The sequence below is a fragment of the Silurus meridionalis genome, chromosome 8 (assembly GCF_014805685.1).
Source record: "Silurus meridionalis isolate SWU-2019-XX chromosome 8, ASM1480568v1, whole genome shotgun sequence".
Taxonomy (NCBI): domain Eukaryota; kingdom Metazoa; phylum Chordata; class Actinopteri; order Siluriformes; family Siluridae; genus Silurus; species Silurus meridionalis.
In genome coordinates, this window is record NC_060891.1 from 4,723,390 (window position 1) to 4,742,602 (window position 19,213).

The 19,213-nt window shown below is 39.7% G+C and overlaps 1 protein-coding gene across 5 annotated transcripts; it reads left to right on the top strand.

Moving 5' to 3' along the window:
* Positions 1–2,092: 2,092 nt before the first annotated feature.
* Positions 2,093–18,101, top strand: pals1a (protein associated with LIN7 1, MAGUK p55 family member a). 5 transcript variants are annotated; one of them, XM_046856134.1, is made up of 15 exons: positions 5,720–5,853; positions 8,135–8,142; positions 9,960–10,442; positions 11,831–12,039; positions 12,337–12,414; positions 12,576–12,725; positions 13,350–13,511; positions 13,619–13,696; positions 13,801–13,984; positions 14,500–14,571; positions 14,675–14,746; positions 15,799–15,966; positions 16,058–16,260; positions 16,346–16,456; positions 17,209–18,101. In XM_046856134.1, exons 3-15 carry the CDS (start codon positions 10,007–10,009, stop codon positions 17,383–17,385), a joined length of 2,100 nt encoding a protein of 699 aa, XP_046712090.1. In that variant the 5' UTR covers positions 5,720–5,853; positions 8,135–8,142; positions 9,960–10,006; the 3' UTR covers positions 17,386–18,101. The 5 variants fall into 5 exon arrangements, with proteins under 5 accessions (XP_046712087.1, XP_046712085.1, XP_046712086.1 ...); XM_046856131.1 differs by lacking the exons at positions 5,720–5,853; positions 8,135–8,142 and adding an exon at positions 2,093–2,230 and having other exon boundaries at positions 9,933–10,442; XM_046856129.1 differs by lacking the exons at positions 5,720–5,853; positions 8,135–8,142 and adding an exon at positions 2,093–2,230 and having other exon boundaries at positions 9,959–10,442.
* The last annotated feature ends 1,112 nt before the right edge of the window (positions 18,102–19,213 follow it).

Consider the following 19,213-nt stretch of genomic DNA (forward strand, 5'->3'; position numbering starts at 1 on the left):
TCTCAAACATCTCTTGCTTTTCGTCTCCAAAATGTGGTACCTGTGCCGGAAGGAAAGAGAAAGAAGAGTTTAGGAGACAGAGAAGTCAAATCTGCAATAAACAAGTAAGTGTCAGCAGTCCCTAATCCTTTTTGCACCATGGACCAGTTTAATGCAATACTATAATGTGTATATAATAATACCAGTATGCATATTATATGATGGACGTATTAATTTAGTTGTTACAAATACAATATATCTATAGGACCACAAGGACCACTCTTCCTGTCCTGGAAACAACCGCGTATACCCGACCAAACTTTATTGATGCCTGAGAAAATAATTTTTCAGAAACAGATTACCTTTTACATTTTTCTCAATATCACAGTGCTGCTCAAGAATATGAGCAACTTACACACATATGCATTGAGGAAAATTACACACAGGTGGCGGTGATATCAATTAGCAGACACTGGACGCCATCATGAACAATGAGGACATCTGGTGGACAATAGATACACCAAGAGAAAAATCTGCCAATGTGTAACAAGCAGTGTGTAACTTTGCTTTATTAAAGTGCTTTGAACCACACTCGCTTTATTAAGTGTGTTTTATATGCAGTTAAATTTCTTAGCTTTTCAACGATCAATTCTTCCAGTTTGTTTAATTTTTGTTTGTTTTTTTCTTTTTGCTCTAATGACATTTTGATTACATTTACAGCATTTGGCACTAATTGTGTATGATGCATATCGTCTCCGATAATATCGTAATTGTTGATATTATCGAGTATATCGCAAAACCCAAACAAAACACTCCAACGTGTGTGCATTTAGAATGCGTTCTTTCGCTGCACGATTTAGTTTATTAGAATACATTTAGAATAAACACAAAATTCAAGATATGGGGGCAAAAAAAGTGTATATTTATTATTTTTAATGTAGTTATATAATCCATATTATGTGGAAAGTCGATTTTTTTTCTCCAAAAATCAGCACGATTGTTGTGATATTAATTTTATATTACAGTTAAAAAAAAATAATTTAATATTAAGAGAATTATGTTTCAGACACAACATTTTCTGTTTTTGCATTATTTCGCCAGTAAAAATCATTCGGACAAATCCAATGTTTTGCGTCTCTGAACAATAGTATTGTAAGTGAGTCGTTGCGATTGAACCGAATCATTTAAACGGTTGATTCATTCAATCGCAATGACTCACTTAATAACAATAATAATTTCCACATTATGGATGCATTTGTTACTGCAGATTAAAGCATTACATGCCCCTCTGATTTAATGTAAGAATTTAAAAGATGATGCACACTTAAAAAAAATAAAAAATGGCTGTAAAGGTAAAAATTAACGTGTTGTTAATGCAGCATGCATTTCTGTTTGACCATTTTTTTAAAATATATATAAATAAATATGAAAGAGGTGAAATTAAAACCTTCAACGCAACACATTTATTCACGATGTCCTTTCTTTACTTAGAAAAATCATTTTTTAATCACTAAACATTTGTTTCACTGACGCACTAAGTCTCACATCAAGCACCAAATCCACCATGGTGTGCACATCTGGCAATTAAAACCGTCCGTGTGGAAACATAACCAAAGTTCCGATAATTCACGTAATTTAAAACACCATAATTACTTTCAAACATTTGCAAGTGTATTTTTATAAACAGGCTTGTCTGAGCAACTGGCTCGGTGCAAAGAAAGAGAAGTGGGAACCTGTGTTATTTCGATGTTCTTTTTTTTATGTGTCCAAAATATATAAGATCTTTGAAAAAAAAAAATTTGACCTTTGAAACATGTCTGGTCTTCATGCCCTATGTTGAGTTTGGTTTCACTAATAATAAGCATACATTTGCATAAAACTTCGGTATTTGTCCATGCTCTTGAATAAAGTTTTAAAAACTTGAAAAGTATTAATTTAAGGTACATTTAGAACAGACAAAAATGTCTCAAGGAACTGAAAATACAGACGCTGTGGCCAGTTTAACCAGATCGCGCGTTGTCCGTTATACTGCCATCTAGTGGTCGCGCCGCAGAGTGCATGCTGCAATTCCGGAACAGAGCCAGTGATGTCGCTGTAGAGTCGCTTCATTGGAAACTCCTTCATTACTCATGTTTTCTTCTCACAGTATGTCGTCACCGTCCCGGATTATCTTTACATTGTCCGTGAAGAACTGACACACATTCTCCACTTTTTATCCTTGGAGCTCTGAAAATCACTCCTCAATTAAAAGGTAACCAATGAATAATTTATTTTCCTTTTATTTGACCGTAAAGTGTTTTTTTTTTAGGGGGAGCAACAGGTTGCTAAGCGCCTGAGTAGTTAGCGTGTTAGCTCCTGTTCGAGCTCAGACTCCTGTGAGAAACCGACTTGTACTTATTCCGAAAGCTAAACAGGTGCTTTTACTTTTATGTATATTTTATGTTTAGTTTTAAGGGACTGGTTTACATGAGATATTACGGATAACGAGTAGTTTTTGTTTTGGTAGGAAGTCGCGGCGCTAACAGAACCCCTGCTAGCTAGCGGCTAGTAAAGCAACCTGTTGCGAGGAAAAGTTTGCGAGTGATGGAAAAACATGAAATTTACACAAAAAATACAAACTACATGTATGAGAAAGAATGATAAATTCTATTTAATGACTTTAGGAGTGTGTGTGGGGGGTTTTGGTTTAGTCTGGAAGCCAGGTCCGGTCTAAATCCAGTTCCAACGGGTCGTGAAGACCTCCAGTATAGACTACAGTGTCAGCTGCTTCTCTCTGGGCTTCAGGGTTCATCCACTTTTGAGCTTGATAAACTTTTGAACTTTTTTGAGCTTATTTATTATCAGATATTGAGATCTATACATATAATAACAGTGCAAATGTTTTCAGCAGGTGTGAAGAAAAAAAAAGTTTATCCTTTTTATCAATAAACCAAATGGAAAGTAAATAAACAAATCCAAATCGAATCAATGTTTGGTGTGACCGCACATGGCCTGCAAAAGAGCATCATTTCTTCTCAGTTTTTGAAGGAACTTAGCCGATAGGTCGTTCCACACATCTTAGAGACCCAACCATGGATCTTCTGTGGATGTCTGCTGCCTCAAATCCTTCTGTCTCCTAATGTAATTGCAGACAGACAGAAATGCAGCCCCAAACATGCAGGAAAACTCCACCATTCTTTTATCAAAGAACCTGATGGAAAGTACATGAACAGAAGAGAAATCCAAAGCGAATCAATGTTTGGTGTAACCACCACAAGAGCATCAATTCTTCTCACACAGTTTTTGAAGGAACCTGGTTCGTTCCAGACATCTTGGAGCCCTGAGCGTATCTTCTGTGGAAGTCAGCTGCCTCAAATCTCTCTTTGTGTGATCCCAGACAGACGTCGAGGATTGACGTCTCTAGGAGCCAACACTATCACTTCTTTTCATGGAATTAAGATAGTTCTTAATGACATCTGTCTGGCGGCAGATAACAGTTATGGACAATCAGAAGCTTTTCTTGGTTGTGTTGCATGATGGATAAGTATCCGTCTGTATTGCTGAGCATTGACCAAATGACCAAATCGCCTACTTTGTTTACAGCCCTGAATTTGCAGGAAACCTGCACCGTACTTCACTGTTGGCTGCAGACTAGACTTCGGCTATCAATTATTTTAGTAATAGTAATCAAAAATTCTGCCGATTATTCCACCGAGTAATCGGATAAGAAGTAAATTTTCTTTATTAAAGCACAATAATAAATATACAAGAGAAAATAAGACGGGTCTCCTTAACAACATTGCTGAAATTTCATACAAGAATATGCGTGAAAACAAAACCCATTTAGTGCATTATCTTGCCTTATTACATCAAACTGCAAAGACAAATATATTATATCATTACATTTTTTATTAAATATTTATTACATTTACAAATTTTCATTCTGCAGCATCTTCTGTGTTTACCGGTCCTGAGCGTTCCAGAGTTTAACGGGTGGTGCGTCAGTAACAATGGTCCGTGGGGAAACACAGTGCACCGTGTGAGGTTAAACGGACTTAATGAAATAGTTTGCCTGTGTTTTTTAATAAAAAATAATAATAATAACATTTGAGTTACTTGATGAATCGTTTCAGCTCTACTGCAGACACTAAAGAAAAAAAACTTTCAAAAATAGTATATTTTTTAATCAATGAACCAAATAGAAAGTATACAAATTGTACAGTTTTTTAAGGAGCTTGGCCAAAAGGTTGTTCCTAACATCTTGGAGAACAAACCGAGGAACTTCTGTCTCCTCATGTAATCCCAGACAGACTCGATGACCTTGAGATCAGGACTGCTGATGCTGTTTTTGCAAGCACAGGGTGGTCACACCAAATAATGGATTTATCTTCTGTTCATTTACTGGAAAGCATTAATAATCCAAACCATGTTTTCACACTTGTATGTATATGAACCCTGTTATACTGATCGTGACATCAGCACCAGACTATGTATTTTATCCTCAGACACAATAATGTTTCCCTTATTATTGTTGTTGTGGTATAGTTATAACCTAATGTTATCATTATTACCATCAGACATTATCATCATCTGTTTTTCAATCTGTAAAGGCTTTACTCCTGGATGCTGTGAGCAGCAGGATTTGGTATTTTCTGAATTATCTTATGCTGTGAGACATTTAATGTTCATACACAAAACAACAAAGCATGAATCAAATGACTGACCGATTCAGCAGTGTTCAAGCGTGCACCACTCATACTTTTTTTTTATCTTCGGTTTAAAACTGATATCAGAGTTTTGTTGGAATCAGCCAACTTTGATGTCTTACAATTCAGTCATGCGTTAGTCCGTTCACAGAAATGTTTCATGACGTTTTTTTTTAGTCTGTACTTCCTATTGGTAATGATCTGATCGCTTCTGCTATTGGGAGGAAGAAACAGAAACACTTTTATATGTGTGTGTGTGTGTGTGTGTGTGTGTGTGTGTGTGTGTGTGTGTATATATATATATATATATATATATATATATATACGCACACATACACACAAAGATGCACAGACTTTAAAATGGGCCATTTATGTATGATCTTTTGAATATTAATGTTCTGGAGACTCCAGAAGGATTGTGAAGCAGGTAAAGTTTCTCACCTTTTGGTCTTTTCAATTATTCACCACTTTGAGCTCGCTCTTGCTCTTACACACACTCTATACTAACTCCGGGCAATTCTGTGGCAATTTCCCTAAGAAAAAACAACACGTATGTGTATGTATATGTAATACACACACACACACACACACGTATGTGTTTTGAGCAGGGACTTCGATGTGTTTTATGGTCTTGGTTGTCTGTGAGTAGGCCTCTGAACTCTCACACCTCGTCTTCCTTTCGTTCCTGGTACCCACTGGAATCTACCCACTGGAATCCAGGAATCTGGAATTTTCACTACGTAAGCCAGAAGAGTAGGAATGTTAAGCAGGCACTTCGGAGAAGATAACAATCCTTGTCTGTTTCTTTTCAAAAATAGATAAATAAATAAAGTCTGCAGGCTTGTAAGTGCATGCTGTCTGATTGGACTTTTATTCCCTGATTTGTTTTTATAATATAAGATTTCTGAATTTCGTGGAGAATCATTTCTGCATATCAGAAAGACGGTTTGGATTCGGCTGTTGTGTCTTGTCTTTTCACCGCGCCACTCCTTAGGACCGGTCGTTTCATGTTCTTAAGTGTTCCACCCAGATCAAGCTGCATGCTAATATCTCTTTGGCCGAGGACGGTCGAGAGCGATTCACACACGTTATTCTTGTCTCGTGGGATTAAAGTGTTTGCTTTAGCTCAAGGAACTCCGGTCTGGGAGATAACAGGAGTCATGGGAACAGAGGGGGGTCCCTGGGACTGAGGTAAACCAGTGGAATTCTTTTTTATCAGTAATGATTTTAGTGCTTTTAGATCTTTGGCAGTTTCGACAGCAAGCTAAAAATTAGACATATTTCGGCTCCTGAAACAATGCAGAAGATTGTAAGTAGCTTATTTAGTTGGATTCTCTTGCATTATTTATATTTATTTATCAAGAGCCCCAATTCTCTTGTTTTAGTTGGAGAAAAGGCACCTGTCGGTTTCGCCCCTGCACCTGTCAGGGCTTTAAAACAACTGCACGAGGCTTCATCATTAAACCTGTCGAACAAGATGCTTGTTCAGACACGTTCTGCTCTAGCTTCCTGCTTCATCCCAGTCTATCAGGTTGGAATTCTGTTTTTAACAGACCTTCGTGTTCAATCGCTGTCTCCATGGCTTGTGTGTTGCGTGCCAGTCTGAATGAATGGAGCTGGGCGGTTTGGAGTATCCTACTTAAGCTCTTGAGTGGCAGATGGTCTGTGGCTCCAGGTTTGTTATTGCCTTGTGACATGCACTAAGTGGTGGACAATGAAGAGAGGGAGTGGATTTTCCAGTCATGATTAAGCTTGTTGTCTGGAAGGTATATTGGGAAGCTTACGTCATCATGCAGAACACAGCCTCCAAACCAAATCTAAAGTGCTGTCTGAAGCTGTTTCTCTGTTTATTGTTTCATTTCAATGTCCTTCCCAGTGTTCAGCAAAGCAGCTGTTAAATAATGATGATAACGGCGTTGTGGTGACAGGACCCGTGTCTGAGCTGTGCTCACATCTCAGTGCTTATCAGAGTCAGAGGGAAGAATTAAGAGTTTTATATCCATATATGATTTACAATGGCAATTAGTGTGACGCGTTTTTCTGTCTGTCTCTCGTTCTCTCTCTCACTCTCTCATATTGTCTTTCCCGCTCTCATTTACTGTTTTCCTTCTCCCATTTTGTCTTTTCATTCTCTCTCTCTCTCTCTCTCTCTCTCTCTCTCTCTCTCTCTCTCTCTCTCTCTCTCTCTCTCTCTCTCTCTCTCTCTCTCTCTCATATTCATTTTTTCTGTCTGTCTTTCACTTTCATTTGTCTTTCTTGCTCTCATTGTTTCTCTCTTTTATCCTCTCTCTCTCTCTCTCTCTCTCTCTCTCTCTCTCTCTCTCTTTCTCTCTCTCTCACATATATTGTTTGTCTGTTTGTATCTCTGTCATCATCTTTCTCTCTGTCTATCTCTCACTCTGTTATTGTCATAATAAGACATATTGTTATGTCTTTTTCCTGTCATTGTCTTGCTCTCTCTTGTTCATCATCTCTTATTTTCTCTCTCTCACTCTTTGTCTGTCTGTCTTTCTGTCTGTCTCATTGTTTCTCTCTCTCTCTCTCTCTCTCTCTCTCTCTCTCTCTCGTTGTCTGTCTTTCTCTTGCATGTTTGTATCTCTGTCATTTTCTCTTTCATTGCATTGCTCTTTCTCTATCTCTCACACTCGGTTATTGTCTCTCTGTCTTTCTGTCATTCTCTCTTCTTTCTCTCTTGTTCATCGTCTCTCATTTTCTCTCTTATTCTGTCTGTCTCTCTCATTGTCTCTCTCTCTTTCTCTCTCTCTCTCTTTCAAACTCTCTCACACACAAACAGGGAACAGCATGCATACAATGGGCCTCTTTTGCTATGTAGCTCTATTGAAGAATGTTGTTCCCAGGCTACCCAGCATTCCGTTCCTCTGAGGGTGATGTTCTTTTATCAGCCTTCCTTCTGACATCATTAGTGTTTGTGTTTACCTGCCTGAAACTTACATTTTATGTTAAAACTAGATTTATTGATCATTTTTTTTCATTCACTCATTTTGATGATTGGTTTTGAACTTAACATCTTATGCTTATTTACTGTTTCTCTCGCAAACACGCACAAAGTTCCTGCCGGATTAGTCCATGCACATTTTTTATAAATAAGTGGCTAGAAAAGAATGCGGAACAGTTTGAACTCTTCCGCATGATTGCAAGAGGGCTGTGTGTGTGTTTGTGTGTGTGTGTGTGCGTGCGTCTGTCCTTGACCGTGTTTTGTTCATGGTATCTGTTTCTCTGTGCATGTGTCTGCATCTCTAAATATGTCTGAGTGTGTGTGTGTGTGTGCGTGTGTGCATGGAGGGGTTTTTCCCCCTCTTTTTGTCCTCAAGCCTTATTCTCAACCCCTTATTTGCTATTATAATGGTTACTATGGCGACGCATTGGGCAGCGGCACACTACAGTAATCTCTGCCCTGCAGAGAGGGGCAGAAGAGAATGAGGGGTGATTCACTCCACAAGGCTGAGTGGGACTGAGGGATGGTGCTGGAGATTATGAAGGTTCTGGCTGAAGGGCTCGGAGCTGATGGAGGGAGGCGAGAGAACATGTAGAAGGGTTTTTGAGGCCGTAATGTTTGAGTGTAGATGAATAAATTGTAACCTCTATTTGGCACAGGCTTGCTCTTCAAATCGACAAAACAGCGTGTAGTAAAAGCAGGAATGCACCGTGTTGTGGAGGAGGGGTGGAGAGAAGGACAAAGGTTATCTATTCTTCTGCCAGGGGTGTCACATGACCATGACCACTCCTGCTGGATCACTTCTGCTGATTTGCGTGTGGTGTAACCGGTGGCGTGTCACTCCCAATCTGTGTCAAAGACTTCATTTCGTCCGCAGAAACTTTGTAGCAAGGTATTAGGACATCTAAGAAGATAAGAAGCCAGACTTAACGAGTCACAGGTTAGATCAGGTATCTCTTAGGCACTGGAAGTCAGTTCACCTGTGATGTGATGTTTAAAGGCTAATTCTGGTCTCACAAAAACTGAAGTCGTGGGGCATTTGCTCTCCAGTAGTCCATATTGTGTAAAATCTAAAATATCTGCTGTTTATTAATATATTTCACTGATGGAAGTTTAATGGTAAGGCTCTAGGTTGCTGTTTAGAAGATTAGGGGTTCAAGCGCTAGCACCACCAAGCTGCCACTGTTGGGCCCTGAAGTAAAAGTTGACCAATACGAGTTTTTCTCTGGCCGGTGCTGATGCCGATATTTAGAAATCAGGACAGCCAATGGCTAATATATGACGCTGATTTTCTTTTTATTGGGCTTCATCTCATGAAATGTAACAGTTTATAAACAATACATGATACAAAAAATTGCTTAAATTAATGATGTATTGAACAACACACTTATTTTTATTCTATAACATTACTAATAGTGATTTGTAAATCAATCGATAGTGTTGTTCATTCATTGGAAGGCATGAGTAACGGTGCAAAAATAAAAAGTCTGCGTCCATCATTGATGTATAGGATTCACATCAGGGATAGAAGTGTACCGATTAAGCATCTAACGGAGTTACTCTATTTGGCCAGCAGAGGCTCTAATCTACATGACCTGCGGAGGTTCTTTTGAATTGATGAACATGTTCAGGACGATAACGTGGTGTGAGTTTGACTTAAGACTTTTTTCATGAACAAAATGTTTATTACATCTAATGTATTTTTAGCAGCAATTTTTAATGCTATAATATAAGACTTTATTCTGCAGTTCGTTGTATTACTATTATTATTATTATTATTATTATTATTATTATTATTATTATTGAGAAACTCAGATCAACACAAATCTACCCACTGGCATGTATTTGGGAGGTGGGAGACAATCGGAGGGAATTATTATTGTGTCCATGGATTGGTTCATTTGTAAGGGTGGGAGTGCAGTTTAATTATTTAGAGGAGTGAAAGAGTCAGATTAGATTGGGATGTTGCCCAAGTGTCAGTATGTTTGGACAATAAAACTTCTATAAGCCAAATCTTCAGAACACTTACTCACTCACGCATCACAGTTTGCTGTGTATAGAGTGTAGCTGTGGTTAGAAAGCTTAGAAACACAGTTTTGGGTAAAGCCTTGAATCCCTTTTTATTTATTTATTTTTTTGTGTGCTAGAAAAGTAGGGTGTTTGACCCTTGTCTTGGTGCTTTTCGAAATTTGTGTAAAATAAAAATAAAATTGAGAGCTGTTTGGTTTGGGAGTTCCCCTATATTCTAATTCTGTTTTATTCATTGTTTGTTTTCATGGTAAGGTGTTTATTGTAGTGTCCATTTCTAACAGGAAGCTCCCTTCCTTCCTCTCTTCAGGAGGAGCAGTCACTCTGACCTGGCTGTCATGGCCCCAGGCTTCCAATCATGCAAAACATGTCCCTCGTAAGCCTTCCATCTGTCGCTCACAACTTTCCACGTGAACTGCACGCCTGCACTATGACCACTTCCCACATGAACGGCCATGTAAGCGAGTCGGAAGAGAGGGCTACAGGCACCAGCGACACCTCGGACTCGTCCGGTCACTGGCACAGAGAGATGGCTGTGGACTGCCCAGGTGACCTAGGCTCCCGGACGCTGCCTGTCCGGCGCAGCGCCCAGCTGGAACGTATCCGCCAACAGCAGGAGGACCGCAGGAGACGGGAGGAGGAGGGCCGTAGCCGCCAAGACCTCGAGGTCAACTCTTCCATGCGCCTCAAAAAGCTGGCACAAAACCCCAAGTTGGGGATTGACAACCCCACATTCGAGACATTGGAGGGTCCTGGGGCACTGCAGGGCTTTAGTGTCGCACCACGACTGTTGGGTGAGTATGTCAGAACATTGCAGTGGTAGTTTTGAGGTATGGATGTCCATGAATGTCACACACATCTAAAAAGTCAGAAAACAATAAAAGTACAATTATATAAACTTAACTTTTTAATATCATGCATGTTTGCTCAGCATATTTCCTTTGGTTCCTCTTCACCCTAGTGGACATCCTGTAATGTTTGTTGACCTTTTGATGGTGGATATAAAAATCATTTTTAGTGCAAAGTAGAAGTCGACCGATAATCGATTTGAACGATAACAATAGCTAGGTTTGATCGTACTTGAAGATAAGCGATTCAAATGGATATTGAATATAAAAAAAAAACTCAATGAAAAATAATACTGATCTTTTATTTTTAAAAAATACAGTAGTGAATCAAGAAAATGTGCTAAATGAAATCAATATATTTATTATTTTAATAAATATTGAGGAAAATGAGACGTGCATTCACGCTGAAACAAAAAGCAACACTCCAAAGAAATTAAAACAGTTACATCCAAAATGAATAAAAAAAATAAAAAAAAGATACTGGCACATGAAGTCAGCGATTCGGCTCTAGAGACAGCTCGCGTATTCTATAACGCAACCCAGAAAAACTAACAATATGGATTTTTGCCAATAGTTCCAGCAATCAACTATCGGTGCAGATTAATCTGCAAAACCGATGAATTGGTCGACCTCTAGTGTAAAGTGGCATTTATTTAATTTAGGACACATCGTGTGTGTGTGTGTGTGTGTGTGTGTGTAAGAGAGAAAGAGAGAGAGAGAGAGAATGTTGGTGAATTCCTGAGAAAGGGAGCATGGGGCCCCATGTAAGTACTAGCTTAATTAAAAAAAAAAACCTTTTTAGAGTGTTTCTGTCTCAGCCTGCACTGAGGTCATTATTTAAACACTCGCACTGTCTTTTTGTTTTTATTTACATTTTTTTTTTTTAGATATATACATTTCTCAGCCATTTTTCAACTTTTCAACTCTGCCTCTATATGTTTGAATGAATGACGAATTTTGTTGTTCCCTAAAAAAGTTACAGTAGGTCATAAGATTAGAAGAATTTAAGCATCAGCCACCCACCCAGTGCACAAATAAACTCCCCTTACACCTCGTTCTGGATAAAGCCTTTACACACACTGCCAAACTCTTCATTCAGAGGAGAGCCATCCTGTCCTGCAAACATGGCATATTTAATAGGGAGTTGTATTTTTAACGAGCCTATAACAATATAGGCTGTGCTTTAAGGGCTCTCTGGATTTAGTCTGTAGATTTACACGTTTGAGTGTAATTTATGTATGAACGATTGAGAAGCATTTCGTGAATGTAGTTCATTCACATCCAGCTGAGCAGTCTTGAATTCTTTTTATTTGTGTGTGGGTGTGCATGCACAGACCTGGAGGAGTTGCTGATGTCTCTGAAGCAGGTACAGCACAGTCTGAGTGATGCTCAGAGTCAGGAGGACGTAGAACTGGTGCTGCACCTCGTACAGAAGCCTGACTTCCAGAAGGCCTTCAACATCCACAATGCTGTGGCGCTGCACATGAACCGCCCCAGTCCTCCGTTTCCTCTCACAGACTGTGCACAAAGTCTTGTGCATGAGGTCAGAGAACATTGTCTTATTATTATTATTATTATTATTATTATTATTGTTATTAATGTTGTTGTTGAATGCTGTTTTTAGATTGCTGTATTTTAGCCCCGTTTTCACTGTTTATAAAATGGTTTAGTACAAAGTCTTGTTCCAGGTAGTTTAGCAGTATGTTTGAGAGTTTGAAATAAAGCTCAGACGATACGAACTGCAATATGCTCATTGACTTGCAGTCGAACATGGTGACACCGTTGTCGAAAGGCAAAACCATACAACCAGTATCAAAGCCTTTTGCTTTCTTTCCATCAGGTTCAAGCCGTGCTGCACAACACCTCGCAGAAAGAGGGTCTCGATCTGAGCAATTTGCTTAACAGCCCTCAAATGCAGGTGGGCATCTTTTACATCCCCTGCTGCTTCCTCTGCTGATATAAAGTTATGGTTGTGTTCAAAACCCCAATGCATGCACTGAATACGTGCTTATAAACGTACATAGCTACGTCCACGATCTTTCTGAAGCGAGACGTAAGCATTTTTGGTTCTCCCCATAGGCGCTGATGCTCGCCCACGACGGCGTGGCTCAGCAGGAGATGCAGATCGAGTCTACAGGTCCTCTCGATAGCCCATGCGAGACCCTCACGCAGTGGGGAGGTGAGACCGTCCGGATCGTACGCATCGAGAAGGCCAAGGACATCCCGCTGGTGAGATCACAGCTAAAGCTTGCTTTTTACAGGGTTCCTACGCGTTTCAGAAAAATATTGAATGACAAAGTATGGAATTGGATTTGAGTGATTTCCAGGTTTGGATTAGTATGTGGGGGGAGAGGAGGAAAGAACACTATTAAAATTTTTTTATATTTTTTTCAAATATAAAATTGAGTTTGTAAAAATATCTTTTTATAAAACAAATACTACACCAAAACCGGATACATCAAAACGGCCCACCTCCTTTTTCAAAAAGCTACATTTTCCTTGACTAAAAATGCCGTCGTGGACAGAAGGCCAAAAAAAAATCTGCATTTTTAAACGAAAACGTATTAGCGTGGACATGAAGCTAGCAGGAGCAGACTCTCAACTGCGCGACTAAACACATGGAAAAGATTGGAAGAGATTCCGACATGCGTTTTACGTTACAATATCAGACATTTTATATTTGGAATTAAAAATTATTATTTCAGATGTTAAATATGGTCTTAAAAGTATTCAGAGATTTCTGCATATTTGAGTTTGGAAAAGTGTGGAATTTTGAAATAAAAAATGTTTAGGAACCATGATTTATTCTTCATCGTTTTTCTTTGTTCTTGATACAATCCCACATGTCTGTAGGGAGCCACGGTGAGGAACGACATGGAGAGCGTGGTTATCAGTCGGATTGTGAAAGGAGGGGCGGCAGAGCAAAGCGGACTGCTTCACGAAGGCGACGAGATTTTAGAGATCAACGGGGTCGAGATCCGTGGCAAAGACGTCAATGAGGTGTTCGATATCTTGGTGAGGGGAAAAAAGATCCCGGAATCGGACGTTATACATTATACAAACAGTGTTAAAGGAAATGTACAGCTTTGTGATTCATAAGCATTTTAATTGTGTGTCCTCAGGCAGAGATGCATGGCACGTTGACCTTTGTTCTGATTCCCAGTCTTCAAACTAAATTTCCTCCCATTAAAGAGACTGTGGTGGGTTTAACACACTAGATCTTGGTCTACATACATGATCGTGGAAATCCTTTATATTTTTTTCATTCCTAACGCTTTGTGTCTTTATTTTGATTTTTTGCCAGATGCACGTCAAAGCTCATTTTGACTACGACCCTTCCGACGATCCGTATGTACCATGCCGGGAGTTGGGTCTCTGCTTCCAGAAGGGGGATATTTTACACATCATCAGCCAGGACGACCCTAACTGGTGGCAGGCTTACAGAGATGGAGATGAAGAGAACCAGCCTCTTGCAGGACTGGTGCCAGGTGTGTGTTTTATTATGGATTCTAATGTCATTCAAAATAATCTTTTTCACACACTATATGGACAAAAGTACTGGGACACATTTCCAGCCGTATGTGGTTTGGCACAAGGTTCAGTGCAGTATTATAGATATGACGCAGGGCATTAAGTTAAGGTCAGGTGTTAATGAGGGTGATTGCCTGGGGAAAGAAACTATTCCTGGGTCTGGCAGTTTTGGTAACTAAAGTTTGGCCTGCCTGAAGAGTGGAATTTAAAGAGGTTGTGTCCAGGGTGCGAAGGGTCAGTAGTGATTTATTTATTTATTTTATATAATATCTAAATATATAACAATAAGGTGGTATTTAAAAAATAGTGGGACTTATTGGATAGTGGACATCAGCATGCTCGCATTAAGACGTCTGGTGGCTTGTAGGAAGAAGCTCTTCCCAAGCCGCTCAGATTTGGCCGTCAGTCAGCGGAAGTGAAATATCTCTTTACTCTTCAAACCCACTGAAACGTGGAATTTTGTGTTATTCAGGTAAAGCCTTCCAACAGCAAAGAGAAGCCATGAAACAAACAATAGAAGAGGATAAAGAGCCGGAAAAATCAGGTAAGCACCATAAAACGTACACAGTCACTTGTCATATCTAAAGAACTGCTACAGAATTTTGAATCCTGCTTTGCACCATAAACACCCCAAAATCGTTGATCAGGGAAGCTGTGGTGTGCAAAGAAGAACAAGAAGAAGCGAAAGAAACTGTTGTACAACGCAAATAAGATCGATGGTAAGTTTTTGTTTGTTTGTTTGTCTTTGTTTTTGTTTTCGCTCTCGTTACTGTGAATCGTTCAGGGTTTACAAGTGCAACACGCAACTTCCCAAAACCTTATCGCTTTATCCTAATGAAGCTGCATCAAACAAATTCATTTAATTATGCGAGAATGTTGAGAGTGCATTTCATTCATTCTTTTACATTTGGTTTATTACATGAAATTATTAAAGTCGTCACAAACCAGTAATGAAATGTAAATAAGGAACGCCAAACTCCTTTTTCCATCATCACATTGTCTCGCCGCCGGATCGACTCATGCGTAGAAGGTATTCTAAGCAGAGTAAAATGTGTTATTCTGTGCAGATTTAAATTTTAAATGCACATTTGAAAACGTATATACTTTAAAAGGCATGCATGCAAAATGGCATTTCCTTTGCCTGCTCTAACAGTAGTGCCAGTTGCAATTCAAACATTTTTAGAAGGAAAAAAAAACAGAATTATTACTGTATTACGGAGGTCCTATGAGGCCATGCATTATCTTTTTTTTTTTTCTTGTTTTCTCGTGGCCACAATTTCTCACAATCTCTATATTTTCTCCACACACCCGCACAACGTGCATCCACACACCCGCTGCCACAATTGGTTATGGTTATTAACCATAATGCTGCCTCTAGAACATGCTCTTTCGCTGAATACAAAGAAAAATGAAGGTATGATCATGTTTAACATTTTGTCAAAATCACAAGAAAATCAAGCGATGATAACGAGAAAACAGGAAGGGCGTGGCTTCTTGGGACTTCTGTAATATGGTGATTTTATATGGGGTTTATTTAACATTTAATGTTCTTTTTGCAGATTTAATGTCTCAGTGCTTTTTAATGGGCAAATCGTTTGTGTGCTTTCCAGCATTTGCAGTTTTTCATTAATATCATCATCAATCATAATCATCAATTGTATATGTATATGGAAAAATGTTCTTCCCTCAAATACAACAAAAAGCACAAATCCAATCTACTCGTACACTCATTTACATCATGTGCACAGCTAAAGATCTTCCTGTGTTTCAGATTACGACAACGAGGAGATTCTTACCTATGAGGAGATGGCTCTGTACCACCAGCCAGCCAATCGCAAACGACCCATCGCTCTGATCGGACCTCCGAACTGCGGGCAGAATGAGCTGAGACAGAGACTGCTCTCCAGTGAACCTGATCGCTTTGGAAGCGCCGTCCCTCGTAAGTATCGGGTCTCGACCGTAGGTAAGCGAGCGCCGTATGCAGATACGCGTGGCTTCATCGTCCTTTTTTTATATTCCCTTCCCGTCAGACACGACACGGAACCGGAGAGACGGCGAGGTGCACGGGCGCGACTACCACTTTGTATCGCGCCAGGCCTTCGAAATGGATTCTGCAGCAGGAAAGTTAATTGAGTCGGGAGAGTTCGAGAAGAACCTCTACGGCACCAGCACCGATTCTGTGCGGCAGCTCATCAACAGTGGCAAGATCTGCCTTCTGTGTCTGCACACCCAGGTGAGAGAGAGAGAGATAAAAGTTGCGGGGTCTGGAATATCGCAGTGCTGCATTGTCTACTATTCTTAACCATTTCGTTCTTTAGTCCTTAAAGGTATTGCGCAGCTCCGACCTCAAGCCCTATATCATCTTTATCGCACCCCCATCCCAGGAACGACTGCGTGCCCTCTTAGCAAAAGATAACAAGAACCCAAAGGTAACCGAAGCTTTTTTTTTTCCCCCTGCAGAAAGAGATACGTTAGTGTTAGGAAACATCTGTATATTGCATCACATGACAATCATCGATTGTTGTATTGCAGGGGTCCCCAAACCTTTTTTTTCTGTGAGGGCCACATCATTTTTTTCTTTCTTTAATGGTAACAGAAAAGGATTCCCAGTATTATTGTGGCGATTATGATTTTAAATGTATGAATTATGCCTCCTAATAGAAGATTAGTTTATTATTTTGTTATGCACCATACAGACAAATGAGCATTACTTTTCAAGAGATCTATAATCGATTTTTTTTCCCCCATATTCATTGCTATTGAAATGTACTTATGCAAATGCATGCAGTTGAGGGGTGAATCTAACAAATAAATGTATTAAATTATGAATAATAAATATCTTGCGTGTAAAAACAAACAGCACGTGGTTGTAAGTGATTCACCTCTAGAGGTCGCTCTCGTAATGACAGCGGATCGGAAGCCGGAATAACTATTGGTAACGCTTTTTTTTTTTTTTTTCTTCGATAGACGATAGTTCCAGCATCCAGCAACTATTGGTGCCTCTAAAGTTTTAAAATAAACATTTCTAAATGTCTAGTTTGGGGATCCCTGTTGTTTTGAATTCAGAGCTTGTCTGGCATGACCATTAGAATATACAACAATCGTTTTCTGCATTTTAGGAATCACAAAACATTTTTTAACATTTGAAACATGTTTTGTTTCCTTTGAAAACTCTGGAAAGCCTGAGGAGCTGAGGGACATCATCGAGAAAGCAAGGGAGATGGAGCAGAATTTCGGCCACTTGTTTGATGCCGCTATCGTGAACACCGACCAGGACAAGGCTTATCAGGAGCTGCTGCGCCTCATTAACAAACTGGACACCGAGCCTCAGTGGGTTCCCTCATCTTGGCTGCGCTGAGATCATTCTTCAGACACACACACACACACACACAAAGACCCCCAACCCAACATAACCATGCTGTGCATGGGTTTATGTGGAGTTTTGTGGATTGGGTGACTGCTGTGTGGCTTTCTGTGCACCTACACTATTTAACCTCCATCTGAACTCTTATACACGAGACTGTTCACCAGGCTTAACACCAGCCTACGTTTTTGAGCAACGCAAAAAATGTACCAGGTAGTGACTGTAGAGTCGAGTCTTAGTGCTTTCCTACAGCGGAGTTCAAAACAATACTGTTTATTTATAGAAAAGAATTGTTAAAAAAAAGAAAAAAATACCCCTTGTTTCATTATTCGCAGAGCGCTTCTACACTGTGGAATGGCGGACAGCAGGGAAATATTCTGCGCACAGCTCCTTCACTCGAGCTTGGTTAATGTTCAGCTAGACACTACTTACTGACACAATAACTTTTAAAACTTTGCCTTTTTTTTTTTAGTTTCTTGCTGATGGGTGTGTGTTTCCGATCTGCATGTTGCTTTCAGCATGATTTTCCTCCATTTGAAAGGCTGGGATTTTTTTTGTTTGTTTTGTTTGTTTTTAAAAGAGCGCTTCATTCTGTTGATTTATCCATTCGGTTGTATATTAATTTATCAACGGAGACTTGTTGCAAAAAATTGCAAAGAAATAAATAACACTAACGCCCGAAGATTATAATAAAGGACAGGGATGAGTCATGCGCTTTTGTGGATGAAAGGTCATGTCCGGCTTTTTCTGTGATTCACTGCTGACCCTTGGTGGATGAGGGACCACATCCCATCATCCTCATCGGAAGAACAAAACTTTTCAAGCATTCCAAGCCATGAAAAGGACTTAAACCAAAAGCTGTAACACGAGCCTTTCATTTCCCACCCGACTCAGCGTTTTCTCCCGAGACAACAAACAAACAGCTGATTTGCCTGTGGGAGGGTGGGTTGGGCGAGGAGGAGTTCTGCTGCAGTATTCGCATGCACTTCCAGACCCCAGAAGTGTGACCAGTATTGTAACCAGTATTTCAGTACATTAAGGTTCACCTCCTGAGAATAATATCAGCCTGGACTTTTGCCACACATGAAATCAGTCCTGTGGCATGTACACATTTTCACTACATGCAGGGGATTGTTTTGTTTTTCCTCTCCCACGACTTTTGCGTCGATCGACGGTCGCAAATCTCCGGGGAAAAACTTCACCTCTGCGTGCGTCTTCCTGTGCAGAGTTTGACTTGATTGTAGATGAGGTGAAACCAGACTTCCTTCATCAGAATATTGATGATCTTTATGTAGATCTGCTTAAAGGAAAAGGCCGTCGCCGAAATGGCTTCAGCGGGCGAGTATTATATTGTGGTTCAACACACTGGAACGCAGCTTTATTGAATTGTTTTACAATTGCAAAATCAACCTCTATATTTATATTACAAAATAAATCATTCGCACCATGTAATCCTTCTGTTCACTGGCTGCGGTCAGTTCGTCTTCTGTCCTCCTGCGGTCGTGTATATTCGATATGATCCTCTTCGAGATGTCTACATGCTAATGAACTGGAAGTAGAACAAATGAATGTAAAATTTTTTTTTTTTGTCTGAGAAACCGATTTCAATGCATTATACATGTGAATAATTAAAATCCTGATTGATAGTATGTGGTGTTTTATGCAGGGTTTTTACTGTACGCAAAACACATTTTACCAAACTGAAATTCTGCTCATGGTCCCTGCGGGTGGGTGAGTAAGTGAGTGCAAGGTTTAGTCACTCAAACAGTTTGCAGTCTACAACTGAACACTACAACTCAGCACTTTTGGGTTAAGAGGTTGG

Coding starts and splice junctions, on each gene's coding strand:
- pals1a (XM_046856131.1), top strand. CDS start 10,007: ATGCAAAACATGTCCCTCGTAAGCCTTCCATCTGTCGCTCACAACTTT. Junction 12,726..13,349: donor AGGCCAAGGACATCCCGCTG/GTGAGATCACAG, acceptor ACATGTCTGTAG/GGAGCCACGGTGAGGAACGA. Junction 13,697..13,800: donor CTCCCATTAAAGAGACTGTG/GTGGGTTTAACA, acceptor ATTTTTTGCCAG/ATGCACGTCAAAGCTCATTT.